The 20,375-nt window shown below is 41.9% G+C and overlaps 3 protein-coding genes across 3 annotated transcripts; all 3 read right to left on the bottom strand.

The window, feature by feature from the left end:
• Positions 1 to 1,151: 1,151 nt before the first annotated feature.
• On the bottom strand, positions 1,152 to 6,845 carry LOC135675634 (probable galacturonosyltransferase 6). Its single transcript, XM_065185983.1, has 9 exons — positions 6,566 to 6,845; positions 6,409 to 6,461; positions 6,270 to 6,311; positions 6,060 to 6,171; positions 5,871 to 5,938; positions 4,387 to 4,625; positions 3,878 to 4,235; positions 2,197 to 2,715; positions 1,152 to 1,690 (listed from the first exon to the last, which is right to left on the bottom strand). Exons 1-9 carry the CDS (start codon positions 6,744 to 6,746, stop codon positions 1,415 to 1,417), a joined length of 1,848 nt encoding a protein of 615 aa, XP_065042055.1. The 5' UTR covers positions 6,747 to 6,845; the 3' UTR covers positions 1,152 to 1,414.
• A 1,584-nt stretch (positions 6,846 to 8,429) lies between these two features.
• On the bottom strand, positions 8,430 to 10,139 carry LOC103986659 (AP2/ERF and B3 domain-containing transcription factor RAV1-like). Its single transcript, XM_009404722.3, has one exon. It carries the CDS (start codon positions 10,136 to 10,138, stop codon positions 8,996 to 8,998), a length of 1,143 nt encoding a protein of 380 aa, XP_009402997.3. The 5' UTR covers position 10,139; the 3' UTR covers positions 8,430 to 8,995.
• An 8,813-nt stretch (positions 10,140 to 18,952) lies between these two features.
• LOC103986753 (zinc finger protein WIP6-like) lies at positions 18,953 to 20,357 on the bottom strand. The gene is made up of 2 exons (XM_009404846.3): positions 19,699 to 20,357; positions 18,953 to 19,613 (listed from the first exon to the last, which is right to left on the bottom strand). The coding sequence occupies exons 1-2, from the start codon at positions 20,146 to 20,148 to the stop codon at positions 19,164 to 19,166; spliced, it is 900 nt and encodes a 299-aa protein (XP_009403121.2). The 5' UTR covers positions 20,149 to 20,357; the 3' UTR covers positions 18,953 to 19,163.
• Positions 20,358 to 20,375: the final 18 nt, after the last annotated feature.

Genomic DNA, 20,375 nt, shown 5'->3' with positions numbered 1-20,375 from the left:
GGTGCCGAAAGCTGGAGAGCTTCGGGGAATGGGGCAATTCTTGCTAGTAACGCTAAGTGGTCGCGAGTCCAGTCGGACGGACCGGAGGGCGGCGGCAGCAGACCATGGGGCAAAACGAGAAGCAAAAGATGGTCAAAACGAGAAGCAAAGCGACATGTCAAGCGGAATGGAAGCGAAAGGAGTAGTCACCAGCAATGCTGTAGAGCATGTGGGAAGAGGAAGGGGAGAATAAAGCGGCTTATATAGCAGATTGTTTCTGATGGAGGAGTTTGCATGAACTGAACACTCAAGAGAAGAAACATTTGAACATGGGTTGGGAAACGTTAGACATGCTAACATATTCTACAACGCATGTAAAAGAAATTTCACAGGAACATTCGTAGAGGCAAGCGAGAATTGCACCCTTGAACACTAAACATATAGATTAATTCATTCCTGAGAATTAATTAATCTTTTTTAATTTTCTATAGATCGAGCTAATTACATAATACTTTTTGTAATTAATTATCTATGAAAATACCGCACATGTTGTTATTCGAAGTGTTATTCAAAGTGTTATTCGCATCGTCCAAAGAAAAAAAAAAGGAGAGATTTTATTCAAAAAATGAAGTCAGACAATACTATTTAATTGCTCTAACTTTTCTCTCAGTCCTTGAAGAGTTTGTTAAAAAGTGAAACACTCGATAAAAAATATCAATAAAAATAGTACTATGAAATTACCTTTTAAACCTTATTTTAGTGTTATTTTTCGCACCTACGATATTTCCTTCAATAGAGTTGACAACGTGAAAAGAAACGAGATTAAATATTTCACTTTCATAAATATAAAAATCTCAATGTAATTCTTAAAAATATAGAAATCGAGATGCTAAAGATAACTAACTACATAAGGTAATCTATAATTAGTCCCTTGTAGATCTTAACACGATCGATTGATGCATATAAGAAGATAAGAAAAGAAAACGATCCCTTGCCTCGTACTTACCTCTGATTACAACCTCGAGTACTTAGGAAACTTGATGAGGTTATCTCAACAATTGTTGTGATGATTCATACTTGAAATCAAAACTAAAGGTGCAGCAGTGCAAGTACAAGTACAAGAATTGAAACACAATTATAGTTCATGGTAGGCAACTGCACAAGCAAGTGTATTAAGAAAAATGGCATCATTTTCCAGTATATATAACCTTTCAACCATCTGTTTATTCCGCATGGTATAGCAAAAAATGAAGAAATAAATAAATAATGCCAACCAGGCTGTGTGGAAAATAAGAAAATGTCAAAGGCAGATTTACATCAAGGAATGTAGTGTCGAGGAAAAACATAGGTAGGAAAAAAGATGCTCATGTACACTGTAAAAGAACCAAATAATATCAACTATCAGCCGAAAAGAAGACTGCTAACCTGCCGTTAACTACTCATGGATGTTGCATTGTTGGAAGTAGGGGTTACTGTAGTCAAGAAACCTGGTCCAATATTTTCTGTACTTTGCAAGTGCAACATCCAACCATGGCTTCATATTTCCGTCGTAGTGTATTACTGCTGCCCTCTCAATCTCTGACCTCCTGATGCTTGAATGACGACCAAGCCCCAAAACGTGCCACCGCCTGTCCAGAATCATTGTGTGGTTGTAGCAGAGCAACTGGCCCAACAGAGAGCTTCCTGCTTTCCATGGCTGCTTGCTATTTTCCTGCAGTGTGATAGATCCTCAGGAACAGACAGGAGCAAGTCCAAACAATTTCTCTCGTCATGACTCTTTAAGGTTTTCCATTCACCAATTCAACTTCTGAATGGCCAGTTAAGATTGACAGGATAAATGGCCCATGTCCATGAAACCACGGGTCAAATGTCTTATTTACAGCATGACAATTTGTAGACCTCTTTAGCCTAATGTTAAGATCCACAAACCCAGTGAGATTTTAGGTGAGTCAAAGATCATTACTAATTACAGTATGCATCCATCAAACCTCCATATTGACCAAGATAGACATCTCTCCACTACTACCACCTAAATATCATCGACTAAAACTTTCCACAAGTACTCAAGGAGAAAAGGCAAAATAGTTACTAAAAATGCCCGTATGAATCCGTAAAAGCACCACCAGACTCCACCAATTAATAACTGTTCATGCTAATGATGATATAAATTTAGAAAAGAAGATATAGAACAAGAAACATACAAGCAATACTACTTACTAGTTGCTTCCAGTGGTGGTAACTTCCTGTTAAACCTCGTCTTCTCCACTCCTGCAGGTCAAATATGTTCATGCCGAATGCCCATGAACAAGCCTTGGCATCAAAAATATTTGCTATGACTGGATCCGAAAGGTTCACAAGTGTTTCCAATTTATGTGATGTCTTGTTGTCCCTACAGATATCCACTGCTCCATTGACTTTCCCGTTCATATCCACACTCCACAATCGTCTGAGATCTCTTTGCACAACCACATCATGGTCCAAAAGCATAATCTTGTTCAGCAAGGGGAAGAGCTCTGGCAGATAGAAGCGAAGGTGATTGAGTGGTGAAGTATATCTTGGATCAGCTTTAGCTGACTGCACAAAAAACGAACTGAATCCAGCAGGCAAGAATCGGAAATCATCCAAGCTCTGGATCTGAATGGTAGATTTTCCAGGAGGATTCAATAAAAACCACATCACCATTGCTGGAAAATTATAGGAATTGGTTACCACATGAAAGACAATTTTCTCTGGTTCCTGCAAAAGGGCTAAAAGTAAAATTTTCAAGCATATGCACTGTGATTGTAACAAAATAATTTAGTTTACCTGATACACTCCCAACTTACTGTTTTATTAGATTAATAAAATTATGATTTAACTAGTGTTTGTGCATAGCAGTCAAGGCATAACACCAGAAGACTTCCTAAAGCACACAAGAAGCAATTTCACCAGCTAGCTGAAAATGAGCCAAGGCACATCCTGTTGCTCAATATGATACATCCATATTCGAAAATAAGTAACTTCTTAATAATGTTCTAAAAGACTATTCTGGGGGTCCTGGGTATGACGTGATGTGTCTAACCAATGCTTGGGTGCTAAGGCTAAGATTTCTATGCGAATAACATATTTCTCGAGTTCAATGCTTACTAATAACAAACCAAAAGATCTGAATATTAGAAGAATCTAAAAGAAATACTAACAAATAAAAATATATATATATTGTTAATGTACAGCAAGTAAAACAGAGCTACCAACCTAAAATTCCATACTGTGTCAAAACAAGGGTCATCTACCACCACAGAAAATATCTTATTCATCTCTTAAAACGTGTAAAAAGAACAGGTTTGAATCGAACTCCATGACTTGGTTTCTTTCCTTTTGTCATCATTTCTCTATAATTAGTTCATATTAGAAGATTCAAACTGAATGAAAGACCTAGTGAAGATACAGAAATCCTCACTTAACCTCAATTAAATGTTTAGAGGTTATTCTGTTGAGATATGCACTACAGGACACAAGAAGGGATCATAAAAAAAAACTTAACATATGAAAAGGGCTATAAATAATCCCAAGATGAAAATTCTAGTTTCTCGTGATAGCCATTAAAAAGTTACAATATGCACTATCATTTAAGCAGAATGCATATGTACAAACATAATCAAGGTGTACATAAATATAGTCGATGCCAATTCATCCTGTATATGCACCAGAATTTAAACAGTTTCACATTGCCAAATAGTGCAGCCACACAGTATGCAAACCTAGCCAATCACCCAATTAAATTTTCTGTCAAATATAATTTCTAGTTCAAATTTCCAGAAGAGCTAAACCTATGTGATATTACTTTCAATTTCTCATGCATCCATGCCCACATAGATAACTGGAAAGTGTATGCACACAGAGAAGAGGAAACTTTTACCATGGAAGTAGATGTTGTTGAGTTCACAAGCACTGCACATGCCAGAACATTGTCGGAGAAAATAGCATAATGATAGAGAGCCAATTTATGCACGTTCTGACTGTTAGGCAACTTTCTCTGTTCAGGCTGCAATGCAAAGTACTCGGTGGTGAGACGCATGGATAGACAGTGAAGACCCCTGGGGAAGGTCCTGGCTGTAAGATGAATAAGATATGAAGCTTGGTGCTTCTGTGCCCTAAGCTGTTCTTCAGCATTGTATAACTGTGCATGCAGTTTTGATGCCACTGCAGAGCAATCTGGATAAGCCTTTCTAGCTTTGGAAAGAGTTACTTCCATGGCTTCCAATTTCTGTAAATCACTGAACAAGTTCCATTCTCAGTCAAAAGAAATTCATAACTTCCATGCATCAGAACATTTCATGGCACATTGAAGCCCTTTTGCCACAGTATTAATTTATATGGATAAGAATGCTTCAGTTAACTTTATTAACTTAGAAATGAATATTGTACCTCATGAATAAGTCTGAACTTTTGTTGGTTCGACCAAGAACCCTTTCTATCTCTTTTATCCTAATTTTTAGCTCTCGTACTAAGTGAGATTTACTATTGGATGAAGAAAACAGCAAGTATGCCTTTGCCATGTTTATCTGATCCTCCATCTCCAATATTTTCTCAGTTGTGGATGATTGAGGGGGCAAACCACTTTTAGTTTCACCACTAGTTCTGTTGGATGGTCCCTGCTTGTTATCCTATTGAAAAGCAGAAACAATCATGAAGTTTACATGTTTACAGAAGCACTTCAACAGTTTAATCCAACAAAGATCTAAGACTGGCATCAATACAACTCGCTGGTTTATCTTTTGGAGGCTTGGTCATTTAAATTTTATTAGGATCCAGTTGTTACTCAATAGGCAGAGATCAGCATTAATTAGTATATGCTTAATTTTGGAGGAAGTTCTCTTGAAATAAAAAACAGAAAAATGGTTGAAACAAAAAGGGGTGAGTGAATCAAAATTGTAGTCATAACTCTATTTTTCGACTATTAGGCATTTCTCCTTTACCTAAAATAGCTGTCGAAGATAGAACAAGTACAATAATAACATGAGTAGTGTTATAGGACGTTATAAAGAAAACAAAACATAAATGCACCAGTAAGACAAAGTAATTTATTTTTAGGAGAGAGAAAAACAAAGTAAGAATTAGTTACAATTGACAAAAAAGAATATCATCAGTGTCTAATTAATACCAAAGAGTTTAAAAAAAGATACATTATTGTGATTTGCTATTACAACTGCTGGTGGTGGTGGTAGCAGATATGCCATACCTAAACTTTAAAGTATGTCAACATTCAATTATAATATGCTTTATAAAGTTCAAACCCTGATTCAAATTAAGATTGTCCACCAGAATACGTAGATTATAACTAAGACAATCTTATCTAGTGCAGTGAAGGTAAAGGTACTTAGTAACATGTTCTTTACAGAGTTATGAAATTTGTCTTAAACAGGATGCAGATATAGTATTTGAATCTCGTTGCTGAAGCAAGTCATACAGATATTCTGGCTGTATAAGTTTCATTTGCAAGAACAAAGCCTCTAGCTCAATCATGCTGAGGATATGAATTTCTACTAATAGAAATGGTACTTAAATGATTATAATATACTATTTTCAAATCATTTCAGGACTAATACACCTTACGAAAAAAGTGCTAACAATGTTTGTGATACTACAACACTTTAAGGCTTATGAGTACCATTCGTGTGGCCCCATAAGCAACAAATAAGTTGAAAACCTAAACTGTGAAACTGCACATTTGACAATATTGCATGAGTTATCACACATATAATCAGGTAAACATCCACTTCCATAACCTAAAACTGATTTTGAGAATGCAATGAAACAGAATAAAAGAACAAAAGCAATCATTTAGCGGCTTCTTCAAATCTCAAACAGTAAGTATAGTGTAAGAATTCTCCTTGCATTGAAAAAAGTACCTCTCCAATAGCAGAACTTAACAAATGATTTTGATGATCCACACCTCCACTATTTCTTGAACTGGGGTCTTCAAGACACAAGGAGACAAAGAAATTGACAGATCTAATAAACATTAGATGCATAGATTGACAAGCTAAATACAAAAAAGAACATGAAAAACATCAATGAGCAAATTTCCATAGAACTACCATTTGCTACACCAGAAGTCGTTACATTCTCACTATATGTACTCTGAACATCCGTCAAGTCCTCGTCGTTGTAGATAATTCCTTTCGGCTCTTTCACTCCGCCACCAACTTCCTGAAACCCCGAAAACGGTAAACAACCAGCCGTATAACCACAAAGGAAACAGAGATAACGAGAGGCAATCATATGTCTATATACAATAAAGCAAACACCTGCTCGATCGCGTTGAGGTGCATAGAATTAGAAGCATGCACCTGCACTCAGACACAATATAAAGAACACATCCATGAAACAACAAAGATTCAAAAGGGATAAGAAGGGAAAAAGCGTAGAACACAGAGTGAATCATACAGGGGATAGATTCTTCACAATGCCGTTGCCCTCCCTGTCGGACTCCTTCCTTGCTGCATCGAATAATCCGACAAGAATCACCTAAAGCTCCCTCGATATAACTAGTAAACAAATCAACTGATCAAGGAAAGGGCGCAGCGATATAAGATGGGATCACCGTGAGAGAGGAAGATTTCGGCCGCAGGGACGCGAAGGAAGAGGAGGAGTGGGGAGACGAAGGAGGCAGCGAGGAGGGCGAGGACGACGACCGTGGTCCACGGCCGGCGGAGCACCACCATCGGACGGCGAATACCACCACCAATACCACCGCCGACGCCGCCGCGATTACGGGCGACCATTGCGCGAGATCGGCATCAGGCCTAGGGTCTCCGAACTCGCCAACGGCGAAAGCGGCAGAGGATGAGAACGAGGAGAAAGAAATCGCCATCCTCCTTTTTATTTTCGCTCCAATTTTATTGGTCTTTTTTTAGTTTGACTCCCTATCACATTCGTATACACCCTTATACTAATCGTATTTGCATATTAGTCTCGTCGCATCTTTGCAAATACATCCTTTGTACGAGTAAAATTTCGTAACGGAGCCGCAATAATCACAACTTGCGGTACGATCGAGTTTTTAAAGGAAATTATATCCTTACTTAAATTTTAAAAAAATAATATTTTATTTTATATTTTTGTATAAAATCCTTGGTTTTATAGGAGTATAATGTTTTTTTTATCTTGATTTTGTAATGGTTTATATGAGGGTTTTAAATATTGATTCGTATTGGCGTACAAATATATAGCGTGGTGCCTCGGTAACTATCAAAATTCATGATGATATCTATCAATATATCTCGGTATTGATCAAAGCACTAATACCGCATGGTAAAGGATAGTCCGTGTATCGATATCTTCTCGAACAGATATGTATCGTCCCAAACAATATATATTAAAATTAAAATTTTTATTTTATATAACAAGTTATTCATAACTCAATCGTATATGATTAACACCTTAGTGATAAAAGAATATCAAAACGCAACACACAATCTAAAACGAGCATATAATCCAATAATTATGCCTCTAATTCTTATCGATATAAATTAATGTATTAAGGTTTTCATCATACTATAAAAGACCTTATGTACACTATCATAAAAGGAAAGAAACACCACTTATCAATTCAAATCACTAGATTACTCATTTCTAATCTAAATTAATCTTTCTAAAACTTGGTATATATTGAGTCATCTAAATCCTTTAATAACTAAAGCATAGAAGGAGTTTTATTAGGTACATATCCAATGTATTTTCGTTGGTCTTCGTTTCGATGTTTTATCTAATTTTATCGATAATATTAAAAAAAAAGTCACGGTTGGATTTGGGTCACTCTGAATATCAAGCAATAAAAATATATTTTAATAATATTTTTTAATTAAGAATAGGAAGTGCAAACATGTGAAGGTATTAGAATGTCGAAATAATTTTTTATTTTTATTTTTTTTTGAAAAATTGAGTGTAAAATTGGTTTTGATAAGCAAGTGATCAAATTGGATGCCATTATTGATTACTCATACATATTTCGGTTCATTGTTATCTCTGCAAACCATAATTTAAATCTTTAACTAATTAATATTCATCTGTATGTGATTCATCTTCTGTGTCAGCACGAATGCAATCATGTTGCTATTAATTGTGAGACATAATACGTTTATCTCATGCTGTTCTTTAATTAGGTGCCTTTTTTCTTTCCCTATCTTCATTGGTTTCGAAGACGACATCAATCTTGCACTGTTTGATCCCACGAATTATTTCTTTTCATCTGTATGCTACGATTAAGTTGGAAAAGTCAAGACTGTTTCAAGACATTTGTTTAGATTAAGAACAAGTACGATACTAATTCATAAAAAAATCATGTCAGGTGGAGCAAAGAGACGACTCACTTGGCCACCATCAACATCAATCATCCAATGTTTGACACAAGACGAGATGAGATTTGTAGAAACTCGAGATATGCACCGAACATAGATGACTTGCACTAACGCAAAACTTCTTCGCCTTTATCTTGTAATTAAGAATACATATGGAGATTACCATCGGACATCAACATGAACACATTCATAGAACATATCCTCCGAGATGCCATTTCCTTCTCTTTATTTCGTGCTCAGATCCTTCATGGATGATGCCAGAGTTGACTCGTCCGTGAGACACTATCGAATGCAGCACCTCTTTCCTCGTGCATGTACAACATGAAACATATTTAAGAGATTGTCCTCCTCTTTTGTTGCAGAGAATAATACCATGTCCCCGTTTCCCATGCTTGCATCGTGCGGGTTTACCTTCTTACTCTGGCAGGACATTAGCATGACTCGTCCGCTGAACACAGTGATCTTTGGGAAGCAAAACAAAGATGAGATGCATCGATCGATTAAGATGGATAGAAACGCAATTATATGTGGTCGACAACATTGAAGCAACGCCTTCTTTTTATTGTTCCTTTTCTTTCCATGCAGCTGATGTTTCCAATCCTTTCACCAAAGATTCTAACTCTTCATAGTAATCGGACATATTGCACGACGGATTGGAAATCAAAGAGCCAACACTACAAAGCTTGTGTGCTTTGCCTCTTGAACGGCTCCCTTGATGAGATCAAACCCATGTCCCTGCTCCTCTTCCCATTCCAACCGATACCGTCCCCGTCCATCACACCGCCGCTGACGGCCACCGGAATCTTAACTATGTTTACTCCGAAGAGCCTCACCACCTCGACGGGAGGTCTGGGCGCGTGAACCCCTGCGGCAGCGTATCTGCAGACGGATCGCCTCCTGCAACCGATGAAGAGCTGATTCTCGGGGCCAGTCGACCGCTGAAAGGTGATGACGTCGCCGGCTCTGAGCCCCTTCTCCTTCACATACCTGCTCCAGCCCTTGGTTAGCACGTAGCTCTGGCTGCTGTTCCAGTACGAGTACCGAAACCGCCACACCTTCCCGCAGGCGTCCTCGAAGTTCAGCAGCAACCCCTTGCAGGCGGCATCGTTGGTCTGCTGCAGCGGGAAGTGCTTCTCGGCATGCTGCTTCGGTATCACCAATCTGTTCAGCTTCCCGACGTCGCTGGGAGTCACGGCCTTGTCGAAGAGATGCTCCCTGTACACTCGACCGAATGTCTCTTCGTGGGAAGGGAGAGGCTTCCTCCTGTCGGCGCCGGAGTACCTTCTACTTTGTTGCAGCTCATCGAAGTAGGTGTGCTTACGGAGCATATCGACGATCTCGGCCTTGGAGCGCGAGTTCAAGAACAGGAGTTCCGCCGCGTCGTTGCCGTCGGTCACGACGAGCGGCTTGAGGTTGGTGACCGCGTCGCGCCCGCGGAACCGCTGCACCGCCACGTCGTACGCCCGCGCGGCCTCGTCTTCCTCGTTGAAGGTTCCCAGCCAGACCCGCTGGTGTTTCTCGTAGATCTGCGCCCCCCACCGGCCGTTGGGCTGTGGCACGACGCCTTTGTACTGGGAAGACGGCAGCTTCCGTAGCTTGGCCTCGAGTATGACCTCGGGATCGAGGACGACGCTTGTGCCACTGCCGAGACGCTCCAAGCCCCCCGGAGATGGCCGTGGCGATGGCCGTGGCGGAGGAGACTGCTTCTCGGTCTCGCTGCAAGCCTGCTCCGAGCCGCTAGTCTCCATAGGACGTTTGAGCTTGATGTGATAGTCGAAAGCTTGGGAGGTAAGGAAAGAGATGAGAAAGAAAGACATAAAAGAGTGTCAGCGGTACAAGTAATTAATTAGGTTTGTATAGGGTTGATATATAGAGCCAATGGAGTGATTATTATTAGATTATTAGCTAGCCTGCATATGATATATCTCATGCCATGCTCGGTCAACACCAAGTGATGGTGGAACAAGGTTATTGGGAAGTAGGAGGGGGGGGAGTAAAGCTCTCTTTACCTTGGATGAGTGTGTAGGTGAGAAGAGACGGTGCAAGTCTGGAATGGTGGGGTGGGACCTGACCCTGATGCAAGTGGACAGGAAGAGGCTTCACGAGTGTGGACCATGCCTTCTGAATGCATCCCCCCTGAGCTTTGCTGCTTCTGTTGCTGATGGTGGTGGGTGGTGGTGGTAGAGCTGATGAACATGGCCTGCCCTGCCCTACCCTGGCCTTCTCTGATGCCAAAGTCTCATAGGAAATTGCATGCGCCAAAAAGCAAAGGGACAACAACACCATGGAAATGTTGCTCTTTTGTTTCTTTATATTTCAGATGGACTTACCCATCTCTCACAGTCCCTCCCATGCACAGAAAGGTGCATGCGCCAGAACCCTAGCATGACATGGAGGTGGGTAGGGGGGGAAGGCTAAGAAATCTAACATGTTTTCTTCGCAGGGATCTCGTGGAGGTGATTGAAATGTGGGTTCAGAACAGCGGTCGAATGTCTCCTTTGTTGCGTGTCTCTAAGTGGGGTTCTGTGTCCATGCACTGCATCAATCAACTCGTTCCTACAACCCGATAAATCTAAATCTGGAGCAACCAGTTTCTCCAGAGAATCCACTCGTACTACAGCTGCTCCAAGCAAACCATATGTAGCTCTGCCCATTGTATCAGAATCCAAACACATGCATGCTAGGTTACAGCAAATGGTGTCCATGGAGAGCTCAGCCTTTTGCTGCCCAAACCTCTAAACCTCCTAAGCTTGGAATCTTTCTTGCCACAATGTTGCTCTTAATTACCAGTGATCATACTATAGTTTTGATCATCAATTAAGAAGCTTGGATGAGTCAGATGCAAGCAGCTTGCATGGGGTTTGATCTTGTCAAACCTTTGGAAACGATCGTCCAACGGCAACCGCTTTAGATTGGCTGTCTCATTTTACCCAACTTTGCAGTCTCTTCTCTTTTTCTGTAACATGAATGAAGTCAAGTCAACGCATATCCTAAATTCCATAAACTCGGTCAACATTCTTAATTTCGAAGTAATTGTCTGTATACACCATTCATTTGCATAAAGTCAATCTTGCAGTAAATAACTTTGCCTGAAAAGTCAAACTATTTCTACATCCAACTCCACCCTATCAATTCAGTCAGCAGATTAATATCGATGAATGAATCAAACAAGTCAACTTCATTTTGTTTTTACTACTTTATATTTATTTTTCTTCTTCCTTGCAACTAATTAAATGCAGTTTCCATAATATTATATTATCTTGAATTGAGTTGGGTGCTGAAGGAAGAACCAGAGAGATTTTTCTTCTCATTTCTATGGCTATCAGAAACCAACTTCATCAAGTACCGGGATTGTACTGGAACCCTGTTCATAGTCCAATGCTAACATGTCATATTCATATAGCAGCTATGAGGTCCTTACCTTTAGTCAACTGGTGAAGGTTGTTTTCAGCAGTGTTCGCGCAGTATGTTGACTGTGGCGATTGTGACCAGCACAGTGTCTATTAAAATATCAGACATTGCTCCTCTATAGTATGCATCATGTCATCTTTGCTCTCTTATCTCACTTTCACGTTTACTTTAATGCTTTTGTATGAACGGCTTGGTTATCCTTATCATGATTCTATGCCGAAACCTCATCACCCACTCCCAAGTGCTCCAAATCTTTGAACACGATTAAATAGGCGATTGCATTGGAGTTGAAGGAAATATTTTGATTAAGTCAGTGACTTTGTTAATTCTCTTCAAAGATCTCAGTAAAAAGCTATCTATCTTTGCGTCGTCAATGAGCTCAAAAAATTACCTTTCTTCTTTTGAACGCTTGCTGAGATATCCTTCCCTTTGTCAGAAGATAGAAGAAAGAGTTCCCAGACTCGTCAGGCATCAACATGCGGCAATTGTTTGTTGTCATGTAATGAAGATTTAAGGTAAGTTGCTGGCTTTTGGACCACTCGGTGGGGGAAACAAAGCCAAATAATGGTACCATGCAGGCAGAGAGCACAATGAATGAGAAGCTATTCACGAGGAATAGTGTGTACTCTTGAGATGGGTTTGCACAGGTCGTTGTCTGATCCCAAATTGGCACTATCGAGTGGTCCTCGAGGAGCACAAGAATCAGACACTGTGCCTCGTACTGCAACACTTGCTTTGGATGCTGATGATGCTGTAACCCATTCGCTCTATGCGAGTATAGCCTGCGAGCTCGGTAGCTATCTGCTGTCCCTTCTTTCTCGTCGTTGTTATCGTCGGCATCGCCGTCTGTGAATGTCTTCTTCTTCTTCTTCTTCTTCTTCAAAGAGGTAGAATGGATTGCCCACATGAGGTATATATAGTTCACGGAAGAAGAACAAAGTGAGCACACTATGTGATCAAGAGAACCAGTTGAGAGATCTAAATGCATACATCACAGTTTCCATCCGAAGCAATTTGAAGTTACTAGATTTCTTCTTTCTAATCCACCATAGCAGGTGAAGATGATGATGGCCACCAACTGTTGAACGATTAATGTGTTGCCTACTCCCTTGAAGACCACAGCCCTCTGCAAGCTTCAAGGACTGGGCCGTTGGCTAATTTAAGGTAGACAGGAGCCTTTGCTTTCAAGGACCACACCGGGAAACCTTGAAAACAGGAATCGGGACTCTGTGCCTCCAACTCCCACAATGTTCTTCTTCTCCGTTCCTGTTCCCTGTTGGGTCCATGTCAGGAGCTACAGATGCCTGCAACATCTCCATGACAAGGTTGGCAGGATTCCTGTTCCCATTATCTCGTCTGGTGTTTGCATCCTCTCCACCGCACATCATGACGACCCAAAGAAGAAGGCCATTCACACAGTAGGAACAAACAGAAAACGGATGCAAACTACGTTAGGAAGAAGAAATCCACGGTCCTATTGATGGTTGGTGATTCGCTTTGATGTTTCCGACAGTCTCACTGCAGTCCTTGTCCAACCTAGTTGTACGCACGGACAATTCTTAGCATCATCACGAGACATCACAGCCAGAAATGCCCCATCATCCCCCACGTAGCACACTTGAGACTTCAATGCATGAAGCGATTCCGTGCATCCGCAGATTCTGACGCCATGCATCTCGAGCACCGACATGGTTGGATTTAGATGAGAAATGTAGTCTGTGATTCGCTTGGAGTACGTACGCAAGCTAACACATGCACCTTCATCACCGATGCCAGATGTGCAGGACGTCTGCAATAATGATTTCCTTCGAGCGACCTGCTGAAACTTGTGCTTGAGAACGAGAGTTGCTGAAGCTTCTCTTACTGCCACTGGTTACATACTTGTCAATAACGGGGACTGTGAATGAATGTGATTGTCCCATCTACTTACATATTATATGCGGGTTTGATGACCATTTCCATGCTGAACTGGTCGTGGCAGCATCTTCTATCCATGGTTTCATTTGTAGAGAGCTCGGTCTCTTTCCTTCATCCTGTAGTTGCCACTGGACGTACGCTACCTGTGCATGGGCCATTGAAGAGTGGTACAAACACATGCAAAGCAAGGTTACGGAGTCTCACCTACTCCACATTAATACTTGGTCACCAACAGAACAATCAATATCATATGACGTTGTAGCCATGCCTGCTCCAGTACCCATTCTTGTAAAGTCATTTCATCGATATCACCTGCAGTTTCCCAAGAAATGGCCCCTGCTGTCATGTCTCCAATTGAATAGCAGTGTTGATGGAGACCCTTATCTGAGACCTCAACACATCCAGTTTCTTGGTGTGCATGAAGTCACTAATCAACATTATACATGAATTAGGACGATAGGTATCGAGGCTCCCATTGTTGTGCTCATGGGCCTCTTTCTTCCATAATCATCCTACTATACTGATGATGATGATGATGATGATTATATATATATATATATATTGAACTTCATTTAGACTTTGATGGATCTAAGTATGTATATAATTATTGTCTATTTATAAGCGTAGAATAATAATTTAAACCAAGAGATCCTTATCTCTAAAATTTTATCTAATCAATTTATTTAAAAAATAAAAGATAATAATCTAAAATCTTTCATCTTAACATTTTGCCAAGTCAATAGATTGTAATTCTATAATTATGGCGGCAGAGTTCAGTTCTGCATGCAATTTTTGGGTTTCGGAAGAGCCATTTCCTTAATAATTACATATCATTGTGCAACAACATGAATACATCGACAGTGATCGGGTGTTCCATATTATAGATGCCAGACAAAATGATACTTACTTTGTTCTTATTCCCTTGCTTGCTTAATATTAGAATGAGAGAAGGCTGCTGCTTTACTTGCCTCACTTGTGATATAGTCTTTGTTTCGGAATGGACTAATACATGGATGAGATGGACACGTCCGGCAAATAGCTCTCCCACTTGTGTTCTCTGACTTTTCCAGCGACTGTCTGCATCATATGCATTGCTCCTCATGTGCTGCCATGATTGCTCATCTACTTTCTTGCTTCAATACTAAGTATTTACAGGCAGGCGTACCTCAAAAAGAATGGTAACAAGATCATGTTTACACTTCTTTTGTGCTGCCATTGTTATGTGAACCTTCCTACAGGTACTAACTCGATGATCGCAGAAGATTCTGAAACCCAGCTTCATCCTGAGAATACAGATCAATCTCTTTCACAATGTAAGGTAGAGAGCTGAGATCCATTCGACACTGTTCATGAAGCAAAACTAGTAGACATACACGCAGCAGTGTGTATGACTACTATAATACCAGCATGTGCGACGTTGCCTGAGTTGCAGTCAATAGCAAATGATGCAGAAACAACGTTGCTTTGAGGTCGGGAAAAGTGCCAAACATCATTGGCCTTTCTTTTGCATCAAACCAATAGCTGATAGCAACTCAAGCTTATTTTCTTTCCTATATGATTACAAGAACACATGCAGCCATGATGGAATCATCTTATGCAAGGAGTGTTTTCTAGTGCATTCTACATTTTCACGAAAGCATAATGCTTTCGATTGAAATTGAAATTTGAATGATGACAAATTTCCTTTTTTCACAATGACAATTGATCTCTTAATTATACTGTGCATCTTCATCGGTGGTGATGATGGATCAGTGCCCGTAATCATAGGAGTCATGTTGTTGCAACATCAGCTTTGATCACAAAATATACACTAATATTGGGTTCATGATATCTCTGGAATTTGATCATAGTGTTTTCCTACTTGTTGAAATATATCAAATTGTTTCCCCACCAATTTCTGCTAAAGTGCTTTTCTAGAATCGCTTTTAATTAGCGGATCAAAAGCAAATAATGGTCAGTCATCCAACTTTTCATCGGGGCATGTGTTGCATGTAAATCCGAGATGATGCTCGGGTGTCAGAAGATATTGATGTACTAGGAGAGATTGAAAGAGAAGAAGATTAAAAGAATAATTTCATATTAATAAATATCGAGAGAGTTAGATTATATATATATATATATACTTATCGGCTTCAAAAGTTAAATCATCGTCCTCTTCTTCCCGCTGTCGTCGAAAGATGTACTGCTCAAGCGGCTAATGCGTGCATGTTTCTTCCTAAAAGCGACCTGCTAGATTGATGATTGCCGAAGGATCCGCATTTGGTCGTCACAGGAAAACGAAGTGTCATCTGGCGCTGCTACCAAGAAAGCGAAAACGAACCATTCGTTTTTATTCATCCTCCCGCCCCCGTTGGCTCGCATTGCCTTCGCAGTAGGAGAACAAAAGCAGCCGAGAAGATACGAGATTTGTCTAGAAGGTAGGTACGTACGTACGCAAATTAAAAGAAGGAAGCATGCATGAGAGAGAGAGAGAGAGAGAGAGAGAGAGATCTCCTCCCTTCGGCTGCAGTAATAAGGTCATGCCGTAGCATGTCGGAGGACCCACAAGGAGGCCCATGCAAAGTCTCCATCAGTATCTATTACGAAAGGAGAGGAAGCGCGTCCTGCGGTCATGACTGTTGGGGAGGATGTTGGAAAGCGGCACCGGAAGACCTTTGAACAGGGCGCAGAAGCTGCGTTGGGTACTTCTCCCGTAGCTTTCGGCCGCGGCCTTTGGCGCGCAGGGCTTTGGCGTGTTCTGGCATGGCCGGAGCACACCACCGAGCTCCGGGCGTACCTTTTCCCGGCCCCACCCCCTCTGTCCCTTCCCTTGGGGCCCGCGCGCGTGGGGGACACGTCCTCCCCGACGTTGACGGGTCCTCCCGCGGGACTCCCCTCCCACGTTCGCGGGACCCACACCCATCATTCCCGCTAATGACCGTGCACCCAAACTGCGATGACCCAGTCCTCTGTTTCAAGGAAACCTAAAAGACGGAGCTGCTCGGCAACTTCTTCCGCTGCTTCACCTCTTTCCTTCTCCTTCTCCTTCTCCTTAGAACTCCATACTAATCAGCACCAGACCAGTAGTAGATTTCACCGGGATCTAATGCTTAGGAAGTGTTCTCAGAACATATACATGCATGCAGCGTAAGCAAGCAAGATTACAGTGCATGCCAAAACTCGGAGGTGGGTCAAAAGACACATTTATACTTGCCGCTTGAAAAGTTTGTCTTGGTTCACTGCATCATCGGGAATGCGTATGCCTGCGCAGTTAAAGTAGGATGGCGATATGATCTTTATGGACGGAGAACGACTTCTCGGTCGAGCAAAATGTGGTTGTCGTCGAACTCGGAGTGTAGGTTCTGCATCGGTTTCTCCACCCAGCTGACTCAGAAATAGTGTACGTAATCATGTAAGCATTGCGAGAAATGTGAATTAGGTCAAGTGGATGCACTTCTCTTTCACCTCGGATAGACTGTGATGCTACTCTCTAATAGCCGTAGGAATCCATAGGCACGCGTAGCATTGGTAGTTTGAAGTTATCTGTATTTGGACAACTTTAAAGCAATGAATGATCCATTATGAATATGATAGAATAGATTGATTACTGCGTTTAAAGATTGAAGATGATTCAACGCCTGGATCATTAGATCATCGTGATGTTCTACCAGTCGTTTAAATGTAAGCACCATTGTTAATGTCTGCTTGTGGATAGAGTGTTGAGGCATGGAGTCGAGAGAAAACAAATTTAATCGAACGATCGATTTAGGATGCTTTAATGATTGATTTTGATTAGTGGTTATCATTCGAAATAAAGACAAGAAGAATCCATGGTTTTCATTTTTTATTTAACTCTATGTTTCTCATGGCACACATTAGAAGCATTATTGTGATGTCATGGTCGGATACGAAATGATTTCAGAAGAAAGTTCGCTGTTAATTACTTTGTTTTAGGAGAAGGTGGTAAATCCATAAATAAAACCACTTTGTGACTTCATTTCATTAAAATTTGATGAACCAGATGTGAATTAAAACATCATTAAACTACATTTCAATAGTATGACACAGCTATTGGAAAAAAAATAAAATAGAATATGTAGTTGTGAGCATTACTTGATTCAAATCAGAACTAAATTCATTAAAAAATAGAATTAATAATTTGATTTATGTAAAGAAATTAGCACAATAAATCTACTCCATCTCATATATCCATCACGTCAACGTAAACTACTACACAGGGATAATCGGAAATAAAGACAAATTATGCTTAGCACCAGTCCAAGCAAGCCTCATTATATATGCAACATTATCGTAGAACAATGTCGTATGTTCTTGATGAAGCCTCCCGATTGCTTTTAGTGTCACACTTTGTTGGGTTCAACTCGAGAAACTAGTCAAACACATGAAAGGAAACCAGCTATAATGATCATGGGAAGAACAACGAAGTGTTAAACCATTAATATTTACCTTTACCTCTTAATTGTGGAGCATTACACAACAAAAAGAAAGACATCATATGTGTGTGTATATATACATATGATTGGTGCAACATGCACATGCACGGCAAGATCATGGCGTCTGTTTAGCAGCGACATGCATCTTGGCATCAGTTCGGTGCATGGAATGGCAACAAGGGACGTAGGAGTCTGGGTTTCTCTTTCCGTGCAAGCTGATGCAACCAGGCATGCAATGGCATCGAGGCGTTACTGCTCGCTTTCTCTGAAGCTTGTGTTTGTTGTTGGCTGAGAAAGGCAAGGAGCTACAGTGGGTTGGCTCAATCCTTAGAGCGCACACATAATGGGAGCAGCCACTCTCTGCAGTCCACGTACCGTGCTGACACTTCTGCACAAAGCGTCGTCTGCGCGAGCAGGAGTGGTCGTGGAGGAGCCATCGCGAGAGAGAAAGAAGGCCACCGAAGTGAATGAGAGAGAGAGAGAGATCTGGAGTGGAACGTACGTGTTGACATATTAATAACTCAATGGCTGCACATAACAGGCATGAATACAGAGACGAACCCTTCTCTCTCTTTCTCAGTCATGACCGCATTTATGAGCAGAAGAGTTGCTTAATATGTGGAGGCTAAATGAAAAGACGCTACTGCCCATTTCCAGCTCTCTCTCTCTCTCTCTCTCTTACTGACCGTCTGTCCCTGCCTTCTCTGATCTGCCATGCAAGGTGTGCCAGCTTTAGTATGGTTAAGAGGGAGAATCTAATTTACAGTTCTTCAAGTCTTCTGTACGTGCTGGCAACTGCACTGAGATTAAACTGACTAGGCATGGAAGACTTTAGTGAAAGACAGAAGATACAGACACATACTGATACATAGATCCATTCTCTCTCTCTCTCTCTCTCTCTCTCTCTCTCGTGCACGGGACACAACGACAGTAGACAACAGTAACCTAAAGAAAAAAGAAGTAAAGAAACTGATGGAAACCTCCGATTTGAAGTACCTTAGCATGCATCATCTACCCCCCTCTCTCTCGGATCCTAAGCTTAACGAAGTCTGTTACGATGAACGCTGTCTCCATTGCCCTCCTAATCACCGTCCTCGCCATCTTCTTCTACCTCATCCTCCTCCTCTTCATCGACGCTCATCGTCTCCACGAGGTGAGGCGCATGGCCGCTGCCGAATGACCTCACGTGGTCCTTGAGAGATCGCTTGTGCTTGAAGTCGGAGCCGCAGATGCAGAACCACAGCTTCCCGCAGTTTTTCTCGTGGGTGCGCCAGTCGCCCCGCACAGCGAATGCCTTGCCGCACCTCCGGCACGCGTAGGGCCGCGCTCCGTGCTTGCGCTTGTAATGCGTCTGCAGCGTCCGGAAGTCCTTGAGCGGCCGTGACCTCGGGTGCTCGATGTTGTTCTTGCACCCCTCGGCGCAGCAGTAGCACGGCAGCTTCAACAGAGATGGTGACGGCACTTGCCTCGTGACGCCACGCAACGACTCCGATCCTCTCCGGTACTGCGAGCCGTGCCCCCACATGTGCATCTGCTCCGAAACTATCACACAGAGTTAGGATCGCAGGAACAGTATTAAAGGCTTGTAGAGACACGCGTGCATGACGTTCGTAGACCTGCATGTTGTTGTATCGGTTGAAGGTTTTGTTGCACACAGTGCATGAGAACTGGGTGGTGCCGATGAGGATTTCAGCGGGAGAGGGGATCCAGTACTGACGAGGAACGGGGTTGAAGCCAGCGGCGGTGGTGGCCACGCCGCTTGTGCTTGCACTAGCACTCGCATTGGGCGGGCCGATGGACAGCGCGATCGTCACAGGCGAGTCATCGTCCCCCCGAGTGGAAGACTGGGAGAGGTACTGCTGCTGCTGCTGTATGAAGCTGGTATGTAACCGACTAGAAGCAACGGAAGTGGAAGTAGAAGAGGAGCAGGAAGAAGAAGCTGGTGAGGAGCAGGAGGAAGGGGTGCCTTGGCATCCAGGCGGCCAAAGAGAGAGCAACAAGACGGAGCGGTCTTCTTCCTCATCATTGGTCTTGGAAGACAAGGAGGTGCCACCTTTGGAGAACATGTTCGTCTAGAACGGAGAAGAGGGAGGGAGGATGAGGGAGTCGGAGAGAACAACAGGAGAGGAGGGGGTTTATATGGGTGTGGGGTTGGAGAGAGTGAGTGATTGGAAGTGAGGGCAGGGCACGTGCAAGTGGATGAGCATCGAAGAGACAAGGTGCCGGCCGAGGTGCGGAGGAGCTGCAGCATACACCATACTCCCTAACACGCACGCTCTGGCACCGACCACCG

Source organism: Musa acuminata, chromosome BXJ1-6 (genome assembly GCF_036884655.1).
Source record: "Musa acuminata AAA Group cultivar baxijiao chromosome BXJ1-6, Cavendish_Baxijiao_AAA, whole genome shotgun sequence".
In the NCBI taxonomy this organism is placed as follows: Eukaryota; Viridiplantae; Streptophyta; class Magnoliopsida; order Zingiberales; family Musaceae; genus Musa; species Musa acuminata.
The sequence above is the reverse complement of the archived record's forward strand: the minus strand, read 5'-3'. Positions and strand labels throughout refer to the sequence as shown.

What these genes read in the sequence shown, in the direction of transcription:
- LOC135675634 (XM_065185983.1), bottom strand. Translation starts at nt 6,746, where the DNA reads ATGGTCGCCCGTAATCGCGGCGGCGTCGGCGGTGGTATTGGTGGTGGT. An exon ending in CGAAATCTTCCTCTCTCACG is followed by an intron (nt 6,462 to 6,565) that starts GTGATCCCATCT and finishes TATTCGATGCAG; the next exon opens with CAAGGAAGGAGTCCGACAGG. An exon ending in TAAGTTCTGCTATTGGAGAG is followed by an intron (nt 4,626 to 5,870) that starts GTACTTTTTTCA and finishes GCTTTTCAATAG; the next exon opens with GATAACAAGCAGGGACCATC.
- LOC103986753 (XM_009404846.3), bottom strand. Translation starts at nt 20,148, where the DNA reads ATGTTCTCCAAAGGTGGCACCTCCTTGTCTTCCAAGACCAATGATGAG. An exon ending in ACCGATACAACAACATGCAG is followed by an intron (nt 19,614 to 19,698) that starts GTCTACGAACGT and finishes GTTTCGGAGCAG; the next exon opens with ATGCACATGTGGGGGCACGG.
- LOC103986659 (XM_009404722.3), bottom strand. Translation starts at nt 10,138, where the DNA reads ATGTCTTTCTTTCTCATCTCTTTCCTTACCTCCCAAGCTTTCGACTAT.